Source organism: Dermacentor albipictus, chromosome 1 (genome assembly GCF_038994185.2).
Source record: "Dermacentor albipictus isolate Rhodes 1998 colony chromosome 1, USDA_Dalb.pri_finalv2, whole genome shotgun sequence".
Lineage (NCBI taxonomy): Eukaryota > Metazoa > Arthropoda > Arachnida > Ixodida > Ixodidae > Dermacentor > Dermacentor albipictus.
The window spans coordinates 232,467,422-232,478,035 of NC_091821.1; the positions used below are offsets into that span (position 1 = coordinate 232,467,422).

At 51.2% G+C, this 10,614-nt stretch overlaps 1 protein-coding gene across 1 annotated transcript; it reads right to left on the reverse strand.

Annotated features, from left to right (window-relative positions):
- Nucleotides 1-1,359: 1,359 nt before the first annotated feature.
- On the reverse strand, nucleotides 1,360-4,914 carry LOC139047714 (uncharacterized). The gene is made up of 3 exons (XM_070521692.1): nucleotides 4,765-4,914; nucleotides 2,093-2,461; nucleotides 1,360-1,686 (listed from the first exon to the last, which is right to left on the reverse strand). The coding sequence occupies exons 1-3, from the start codon at nucleotides 4,912-4,914 to the stop codon at nucleotides 1,360-1,362; spliced, it is 846 nt and encodes a 281-aa protein (XP_070377793.1).
- Nucleotides 4,915-10,614: the final 5,700 nt, after the last annotated feature.

The window sequence follows — 10,614 nt, forward strand, 5'->3', positions numbered from 1 at the left end:
TACCCATGGCATTCCAGAAACTGTTGTTTCGGATAATGGAACTGCATTTTGTTCGGAGGTGTTCAGAGACTTCATGTGCCGAAATCAAATCCGACATGTGACTTGCCCCATATCACCCTTCTTCAAATGGTCAAGCAGAGCGGATGGTGCGCGAAACCAAGGAAGTACTCAAGCGCATGGTTGGAGGCAGTATCGACACACGTCTGGTTAGGTTTTTAATGACCCAGCATATCCTGCCTCATGCTACAACAGGCAAAAGCCCAGCCGAATTGCTAATGGGCAGGAAACTTTCAACTCTGTTAGAGCGTCTGCATCCTGACCTGCAGTCCAGTGTGCAGCAGAAACAAGAGCAGGTGATGCAGCGCCTTAACCAGGCAGTGCGACTGTTTGAAGTGGGGGATCGAGTGTTTGTGCGCAACTATCTCTATGGGCCCAAGTGGTTGCCAGGCATTGTGGATTCTGTCACTGGACCAGTGTCGTACTTGGTCGTCACAAAGGATGGACGTCGGTGGAGACGGCATGTTGATCAACTCAGAAGTCGTTCTTCCAGCTACGCATTGGACAGTTCCACTTCTGGAATGTGCGAAGAGGAGGAACCGTTGGTTGCTTCCCCGGCAGAGTGTTTCGAAATTGGCATTCCTTCAAGCCCAGAGGACCCTGGAAGACGGGACCAAAGAGAAATACGAGAGGAGGCTGCAACACCCAGTACCGAACCTGGTTCCTGTGGTGAGGACAGTGAAGTGAGCGCATCCCTTCCACCGATCAAGATGTCATACAAGAACACCAGCACACCATCAATACCATGCAACAGTTCTTCCATAGCCACTGAAAAATAGCCACTGCCACTGCCACGCCAAATTGAAGACGGGTTACGCGGAATAGTCCCCGATGTGTTGTAACCGTCAACAAGTCAGCTGTTTCTTCATCAACAGTCTTCTGTTGATACGCTTGTCCGAGGTCTAGTCTTGAAAACTTTGCGCAACCTGCCAGCCTGGCAAACAGCTGCTCTGGCGTTGGCAGAGGATACGTTTCCCACTGCACCACACGATTGACTGTGCTCTTGTAGTCCCCGCAGATCCTTATCGATCCATCTTTTTTGACAACCGGAACGACAGGTGTTGCCCACTTCGTGTGCCGTACAGGCTGGAAAATGCCTTGGCTCACCAACCTGTCCAGTGCTACTTCGACCTTCGGTCTCAATGCAAACGGTACTTGCCGTGGCTTCAGAAATCGCGGCGGAGCTGCCGGGTTCACCTCTATGCGTACAGGAGGCCCTTTACTTGTCCCAAGTCCAGGCTCAAAGACTGAAGAATACTTCTTTAGCAAGGCCGTTGTTCCTTTACTGCCAGTTCTACTTGGCTAGCACACACTGTGAACGCCACTCAGACTTATTCCCAAGGACTTGAACCAGTCCCGACCGGTAAGTCCGATACGAGCACCCTTAACCACCACCAATCGCAGGCGATTTTCTTGCCCCCTAAATTCCACCGTCACGGTCAGTTCACCCAACACTCGTAGTTCCTTGTTATTGTAAGCTCGGGGGTGAAGGCTACTTGGGTGCAACGCCCTTTTCGATATTCGCAGCTTCCGCATAGTCCGGTCGTTGATGACTGAACACACTGCACCCGAGTCCACCTCCATCTCTAGGGGACTTCCGTTGACGCGCACTTCCACTCTCACGGCTGGCTCCTCACCAGACATAAGGAGTGTGTTGGGCAATAAAAATTAATTAAAAATAAAATAATTAAAATAAGAAACTAAGCTCCTCACCAGACAGTACGAACACGTCGTATACGTCCGACGCTGCATTCTTGTGACGGCCTCCATTGGCCCGTTTTCCGTTCGGAGAGTTCGGTTCAGCCGAAGCGCGAGCTGTAGCCTTCGTCCTGCATGCTCTTACTATGTGCCCTCGTTGCTTGCAGAAGTGGCACTGCACATTAATGAATGGGCAACTGCTTGGTGAATGCGCACCCTCGCAGCGGAAACATCCACTTGTGCTCCCAGGCGAACCAGCCTGCTTCTGGGTACCCTCCTTGGCTGTCACTGGCGCAGAGACTTTCGTAACACATGGGTCGAAACGCTTCCCGCTCACGCTGCAAACTTCAGACGATGTGACACTGCCGCGAATTTGCTCAGTCTGTCGCTGCGCAGATCCCATGGCAATGGCTTTCTCCCGAGCTGTCGCAAACGTAAGCTCCGGCTCCGCCAGCAACCGAAGCTGAAGAGTCTCGCTTCGCACCCCGCACACCAGTCGGTCGCGCAACATGTCGTCGAGCGACGCACCGAAATCACAATGTTCCGAGAGACGTCGCAGTTCTGCGATGTAGTCGGCAATTGACTCACCGGGCTGTTGCTGACGCGTGCCAAACTTGAAACGCTGTACTGTCACCGACAGTCGCGGCGAGAAGTGGTTTGAGAGGCGCCTGACGATCTCATCGTAGGCCACCGCCGACGGCGCATCCTGAGAACAAAGGGAGCGAACGATGGCATATGTTGCTGGGCCGCAAACGCTGCAGAGCGTTGCTCGCTTCTCGTTACCGTCGATGTCGTTTGCTTGAAAGAAAAATTCGAGGCGCTCCAAATACAAGGGCCAAGACGGCGCCTCTGTCGGAACGAATTCCCCAATCGTGCCCAGTGCAGCTGCCGTTTTCCCTACCGCCAACCGCTTCGGCTAGCCCCACGCCTAATCAGGCCTAAATTTCGATCCTCGTCGCCAATTATGTTACATCCTTTATTGCCGGAGGCAGGGTACAGACTGGCGGGAAGCCGCCGTCACGTGACACATGGTAACACAGGGTTGCTTAGCCCTAAGATTGTCCCACTATAACAAAGGGTGATTTCCCCATTGCTCACTTGGAACTCAACGGATCACATTGTGACGCGAATATAGTGATGTCACTATCGAGTCCACAGCTCGTCGCCACTGTAGACGGTAGTCAATAATGACGCCTAAAAAGCGTTTGTGCTTCAATTGACGAAGGTAAGAATGATCAAGGTCTATCTTCAGCCGCTCATACCGTCTTCCTCTACCTGTAAATATGAGGAAGCCAGATTTTTCTACCGAGAGAGTCAACCCAACACCTTGAAGGTAATTTTGAACTGAAAGTAATGCCTGTCGAGCTATCAGAGCTAAACGCTTGTGTTGATATCCAGTTAACCAAAGACAAATGTCGTCCGCATATATCGACGTATGGGCATGCCTGCAATGTTTTTGCACTTCAGCGGGAAGACCAGTCATTACAACATTAAAGACCGTTGGCGGAAAGAACACTTCCCTGAGGTACACCTCGCGATACCGCCCTTTCGGTGCTTATGGTACTTCTAACCGCACTTGAATTTTACGATCACTGATGAATGAGTGAATGAATCGCAGAAGATAGCCCTGTACGCCTATGGCCTGCAAACTATTTAGTATTGAGCTCTGAAGGACGCTATCATAAGCCTTTGATACGTCTACGAAAATAGCTAGTGTTGAAAGGCCGAAAGCTCTATGATGTTCAATGTGGCTTATCAAGTCCAAGACGCTATCTTGCGCGCTTAAACCTGTGCGGAATCCGGTCATGCATGTTGGCAGAGCCCTTCTGTCTTCGAGCCACCAAGATAAACGCTTACTTTCCAGCTTCTCCATGAGCTTAGCCACACACATCAGAGATACATGGCGATACGAGGCCAAGTCTGTCATTTCTTTGCCGGGCTTCAGCACTGGGACAACACAAGCCACCTTCCGTGAAGGAGGAGCGTCGCCAGTCTCCCACACTCGATTGAGATAGCTTAGGAGCATCTTCCGATGTTCCAGAGGTAGGTTCTGCATCATCTGGTTGGTAATGCCGTGAGGACCTGGTGCACATCGACGCCGCAGGCTGCTGAGTGCTGTCTGTAGCTCTCGAAGTGTGAAGGGGGCGTCCATAACAGACATGATATTGTAGTAATTCCTGAATTTGCACGTACAAATGCATCTGCATATTCCTCTGCCAAGCGCGCGAGAGGTTTCTGCTTGCGCAGTGCAAGCGCTTCAAAAGGCTTACTAGGACGAGAATCACCAGCAAGACTGCCAATGACTCGCCAAATTCTCGTCATCGGTGAGAAAACAGTCAAACTAGCGCAGAAGGACGCCCACTGCGACCTACAGAGCTTGTTCGTATGTCGTCGAATGGCAGAGTTAAGCCTATTGAAGGTCGTCTTCAAGCATCTGTCGTCATTCTTCCGTATCAGTTGTCGCTCTGCCCTTCTGCGCGCTGCGCAAAGGTTCCGGAGTTTTAAATCCGGAGTCGGAAAATAATTAGGCAACTTGACCGCCGTGGTAGCAGCCATCTTACCAGAAATCATTTTGTCTATCACATCACCAGAAACACATGCAAGTTGCTCCCTGTATTTGTCCCAATTAACAACATGGCTCATTTTAGAGCCGCGCATATGGAAGTCGGCAGTAAACACTAAAATTGGATAGTGATCACTTCCCATGCGGTCAGGTGCAGTTGACCACTTCACATGGACGTCAGGCGAATGCATGGTTAGGTCTATAGATGTGGCTGAAGCTGGAGGCCAGAAGAAAGTGGGACTTCCTTCATTGGCCACGCACAGGTCCAAACTGTCGATAACTTCTACAACTTTGCGTCCGCTGGAATCTTTGTTCCTGTCACCCCAGACCGAGTGATGGGCGTTGAAGTCACCGCAGATAATTCGGGGCGCTCTCTCAAATCAACACCTTTCTCTGTTGGCAACTACCACTGGGATTCCGACCGTTCTTTGCTTCCGATGACTCACCACCTTGAAGCCGTCGCTGTCCACTTCCGCCATATCAGCCACTTCCTTGTCAGTGTCGACGATAGTTGAGTCGTCCCCACTGAGCGATGATGACGCACTGGACTGCTGATCGTCCCTGATGTCTGGCAGCTCCACGCCTTGCGAAGCCATGGCCGCCTCCGCCACGCTGGCTTCCTTCGAATGGCGCTGTCCCTTTAAAGATGCCGGCGCCGGAGCAGCCGTACCCTTCCCATAGGGACAGTACCGCCTTAAAGATGCGGCCGTATTCAAAGGATAAAAATAACTTACTTAATGAATAGCAAAGCCTATGCAAAAATTACAGAGCTGAGGTGACAACATATCGAACAGCGTCGTATTCCTCTTCTCATATCTCCAAGCGACGGCAAACAACATTGCCTTGGTTCTGTCCAGCTTTGTGGCATTCGCATATTTTGAAACTCTGGCTTAAGTTAGCTGGGACACCCTGTGCATAGTCATGCAATTGACGAATTCTAATTATTTTGCTAATTCGCAAATGTATTGGCGTGTCTCCAATTGAACTCAAGGCATGCCACGGCTGAGATATATTTATAAATATATGGCGCAGACGTTGGGAGAGGACGCCCACTGTTTGAGCACACCAGTCGTGTGCAAGACCACTTGATGGGACAAGCTTGGAGCTGACAGGATTACCGAAAACCATATTTCAGTGCGTCCTGACCAAAAACACGATATGCGCGGTCTTTACAACGCGAGCCGCCCCACGATTGCTCATTCATGAGTAAAAACACGTGTGCTTATCAACGTCCAGACAACACGCTTAGCTGTTTGGGGCAGCTTCTGCAAATTCCTTGCACAGCACGTGACCGCTGATGAAAGGTTGGGGCACCGTTTCCAGCCTTCTCTCTCTCTCTCTCTCTCTCTCTCTCTTTTAACAAACTCCACAGGTATGCTTCATATTGGCGATGCGGCCCAGTGCTTGCCGAAGTCCTGGATAATCGGTCGTTCCCGCGGAAATCCTACTTGAAAAGGCGTGCGGAAAGGTGACGATCGTTCGGCTGCACGGGGTACTCTGCAGGCTCTGACTTGGGCCCCGAGGGCGGCTCCAGATATATCTGGCCGCTAGCTGCTGTGCAAACTCTCGAATTGTTCATATCTGGTTGAGCATAACTGGAAGTCACGCAAATTCGAGTTTTTGTACTGTGCACGAACGGTTTACAGAATGCGGCCACAAGGCGCGGTACGTGTCACGCGCTCTTTAAGTAGACGGAAATTCTCGTGTACGTAAATGTGCTGTTCCCGAGATAAAAATAAAAGCGCTGTCTCGAAGAAGTCCAGAATGACTACATACAGTAGCACGCGAGGGCCCCTGCATGCAAGAATCGAATTCGTGAATGGGACTCCCAACCCCAAGTTTGATTCTGATGATGATTTATCGGCATTCCTTTTGAAATGGGACGGTGACAAATAGTCACCTAGCCTGCTTGAATTCCGCAGGTATGCTATAGACGTGTTTTTCATTTAGCATTTTTGTATGTATCTCTTTAATCTTTTTTCTGTTCCTCAAAACATCTATGTCTCCTTTGTACCACTATACCTGTGCCTGTAACGGATCCGGTCGTATCAATCTCTTCCCTGTTTTCTTTTTCACCAAATCCCTTCGCATTCCATGAGGATTAGCTAAGTGGTCTCCGGATTTTCGCTGCAGTATACGCATGCCTCATCTTGTTGCTAGTATTTGCTCCTGTATGTTTTTGTCCTTATAGGCAACCAGCTCGAGCCTCAAACAGCAAGGCCTTCGTGTTATCGTACATATTTTCCCTTCTAATCTTCTTTTTGATTACTTGGTTGCCAACTTTCCTGACCTAGCTCTTCCTCTATTCTGTCTTGACGCTTTTCAGGTACAGATACTTGTGCACTTTAGCCGCCCGTTTATTTTGACCCATGTTCCCGAGTCTTTCTTCAAAAGGAATATTGCTCTGCGCTTCTCTGACTTCAAACCAACCGCCGTGGTTGCTTAATGGCTATGGTGTTGGGCTGCTAAGCACGAGGTTGCGAGATCGAATCCCGGCCATGGTGGCCGCATTTCGATGGGGGCGAAATGCGAAAACACCCGTGTACTTATATGTAGATGCACGTTAATTAAAGAACCCCAGGTGGTTAAAATTTATTCCGGAGTCCCGCGCTACGCCGTGCCTCATAATGAGATCGTGAATTTGGCACGTAGAAACCTGATAATTTTTTTTTTTTTACTTCAAACGAGTCGCCGCAACACAACTCCACGAGCTGTGTTGCGAGAGGAGGGCAGCCGCGGTTTGAATCACTTTGCCCTTCGGTCGTTCTTTAATACCGGGGCAACACGAACACTTTCGATCATAGTAAAGCCAAATCCGTATCAAATTTTTCGATCGCGATCAAGAATGGGCGCTGCTGCAAGGTCCAACAATTCGGATCGAGTTGGTTGAGCTCACTCCGCATGACGGTGCAGGCGACAGCCGGCAATCGCGATCGGCTGGATCCGGATCGGACTTGGTCGCGATCCAAAGTGCCTGTGTGATATTAAATCGTCATGCACGTGTTTCGAGTCTTCAGGGCGGCCTACCCCGTGAGTTTCTTCATACACGCTTTTTTCAGTCTTTGACGAATCCTTTGTATCTAGCTTGGTTTTTAACATGATGATCGTATCACATCACGACACCCGCTGCACGAAGCTGCCGCTGCTGCTGCCGCTCAACGGTGGCTCCCAGCTGCGGCTACGACCCCCAGTGTCCCTCTGATAATTGACCTCAGTTACAGGCGACAGCCCCCTTCACTGACGGCACGACAGGGATAAAGATTTGGCATGAGAAAGCGACGCGCAACTTATTTGACAAGTGGTGCGCGCTTGTCTCCCCTCTCTTTTGCATTACCAGCCCGGAAATATGTAAATTTCACGGGCGGGTGTCGGCCCTTCGTGTTTTTGAGGCTGTTGTAGCACTGAACGTTAGGCTTGTGCAAACAAATGCACGGGAGACACAATCTTTCAGCTCGTACACAACACGGTGACGCGACGCGACCGCGCGCGGCGCTGCTCAGCTAGGGAAACTAGAGTTACTGTATATGCTACCACAGGTAGCTACCTGCGGTAGCATATACAGTAACTCTAAGGGAAACTAAGGGAAACAATGGAGCGTGTTTTATTATAATGTGAAAATATCTGCCCAGCGGTCGATTTAAGCACCTCTGGCCTGCTTGAAGCCGTTGGGCTCAGCGAAAGCAGGGGGAAAGTAAACATGTCCACAGTACAGATTAGTAGGCGGCGACTTGAAGATTGGTGGAAGAAAACTAGGGAAACGACAAACCACGGAGGCGTGCAAAAACAAAGTTCACAATAGGGGTTCAGAAAGTTTGGTTATGGGAATTCATCGTGCGTTGTTTTTTTTTTTTTTTTCGAAATGCGAAAAATCGAAATGCGGCCGCCGTGGCCGCGGGAATCGCACCCGCGGCCACGGAACAGCTTAATCGCAACAGCTTAACCGCTGAGCTACCACCGCGGGTAAATCAGCATTTTGACGCATGTACACACCGGTTTTTCCGTCTGATCGCCCGCTACAAAGCGCAAGGCATCAATAATAATCATCATCAACAACAAATATCGTCTAGCGGGCCCGGGCCAGGCCTGGTCATGAACACGCGCGCCTTGGCTAAGCGTAGTATGAACGCCCGGGCCCGGACCAGGCCCGGACTTGGAACCATGGGCCCGGGCCGGGCTTGGTATCACGGGCCTGGGATGGGCTCGGGCTTCATAAAGCGGGCCCGGGCCGAAAAATCAGGCCCGTGCAGTGCTCTAGGCTGGACCGCAAGCGCCGTCGGCCGCGGTGTCCACCTAGCTAGGCCTACCGGCCCTGTCGCTGACTGTGAGCGAAGCCGTCAGTGGACGCGCCGTTGTGTTCTGTCGCTCGCAGGGGCATAAGTTTATTGACAGTGTTCGCGTAAAGCGAAGCAGTGTTGTGCAGAGTCGTTTATATTGCGTTTCTCTACGTGGAATCTATGAAGTCTTCCGAGCATACACGCTGAGGCGCTGGATCTGGGCGGAGCTTACGCGCCGCTCGCTCGTTCGGATGGGCGTACCGTGTGGCCCGAATCGCCGAATGCCGCATGCCGGAGCATGCAGTGCCGCACGTCGGATCGGACCCCCGAATCATGTCGTGTGTCTCCTGCTTAAGCCGCGATCGTCGGCTCACCCTCGCACGCTTTCATTTGTACACACAGCATACGACGCGCGGCATCGCCCTTGGAGCTTGTACAGAACATCACGACGACGCCGACGGAAAAAAAATGCGCCTGGAGTGTCCATATAATTTCTATCGCAATAAAATTCACGCAGAAACTCCCCAGGAAGTTGTATAAGTATTACGATCGGGCAGCGTGAGAAAGTGACCTTCCAGTATCTCCTGCTCTACTGCGACGAATCGCTTCGTGAAGCTAACAATTCGTCCCCTCGGACAGACCAGTGGCGACACCAGGGCGAGACGAATTTGGCGAATGGAGTGTTGATGGACGCCACACTGCCGCTGACCCCGACGCTGGGAGCAAGAAACTCCTGGAAAAGGGCGTTCTATGCCGCTTCCTCACGGCCACTGCTATAGCCACCAAGGCCGTTTGACATACGCACCAGGCCGTCCCAGGAACCAATGCGCCAAATGAGTCAAGCGTGACAACCCCTCCACGAGCGCCCCCACTCCTCCTTTCTCTGGGACAGTGACCCGGGTGCACTGGGGGTATTTCTCTGTTTGTGTTCAGTGAACAAAAGTGCCGGAGTGATTGTGCGCACCCTTGTCCTCAAGTCAGATCCCTCGTCGACTTTGGATGCTCCGATTGGACGAAGGTGTGACGGCATATTTCCCTGGACTAGGGATCTAGGGAAGATAGAGGGAATTTAAGTGGATTTTTTTCGGCTCCTCAACCACTGAGCTTCAATGCAGTCATGCTAGACTGCTGAGACGTAACGTTCTCTACTTTCTAAAAGGCAAGCAGTCAGTTCAAAGCGAACGGCCGTTTACTGTTCGTTTCTGCAGCAGCTACCACGCACACTTCTTCATCCCCGGCTTGCAAATAAAACCAGCACTCTTCGTTCTCGATGAGAACCTGTTCCTCCCTTCAACAACGTCCTCAGTGTGGATGAGTCGGACGACATGGCATGGGGAGTCGGCATGGGCCAGCCTCCCCTTTTGAAATGCCCGACCCCAAGACTTACTGTATGCGTAAGCATTGCGCGACTTGCTCATCTTCACACAGCCCGGTGTCATTATCAGTGTTATAAAACTTGATCCGACCAGTATAACCGACAGCGCTGCGGGACACGAACTGCTGCGGACGGCGGCGTAAGGTGAATTGATGACGCGAGCAAACTAGTGCAGGTGGCGGCGCCAGGCTCGGTGATGACGTTCCGGTCATTATAAGCTGTTATCGCTTTTAGGCTCCTTATGAATCCGCGTCGAACCATTATCAACTATGATGAACCGCGGGCCCTATATCTTGAAATCGATATCCGATCGGGACAGAGTGCGGCAAATGCTGATACTTTCGTGAGCGCTGTGCTCCCACCGGATAGATCGCGTTGAAGCGAGAGGCAGCGCGCAAGCGAATTCGCTCGCTGCTGCGGGCCCCATTTTGAAAGCGATCGTCTTACGTGAGTTATATGCTGCTCTCTCTTTTCGCGGTCACGAGTACTCGAATGCGGCTCGTTCGTGCGCATGAAAAACAGAGGACACAGAAATCGTCAAGTTCCGTGAAGTCTTGTTTATTTGTAGTAACTGGAAAATCGTTGCGCAAGTCGCGAAGTCGACACGAGTGACTTTAGACACGAGCGCACCTGGGCCGGTATTTTGT

What these genes read in the sequence shown, in the direction of transcription:
- LOC139047714 (XM_070521692.1), bottom strand. Translation starts at nt 4,914, where the DNA reads ATGGCTTCGCAAGGCGTGGAGCTGCCAGACATCAGGGACGATCAGCAG. An exon ending in ACAGCGACGGCTTCAAGGTG is followed by an intron (nt 2,462 to 4,764) that starts GTGAGTCATCGG and finishes CTTTGTTCTCAG; the next exon opens with GATGCGCCGTCGGCGGTGGC. An exon ending in CATCGTCTGAAGTTTGCAGC is followed by an intron (nt 1,687 to 2,092) that starts GTGAGCGGGAAG and finishes TCTGGTGAGGAG; the next exon opens with CCAGCCGTGAGAGTGGAAGT.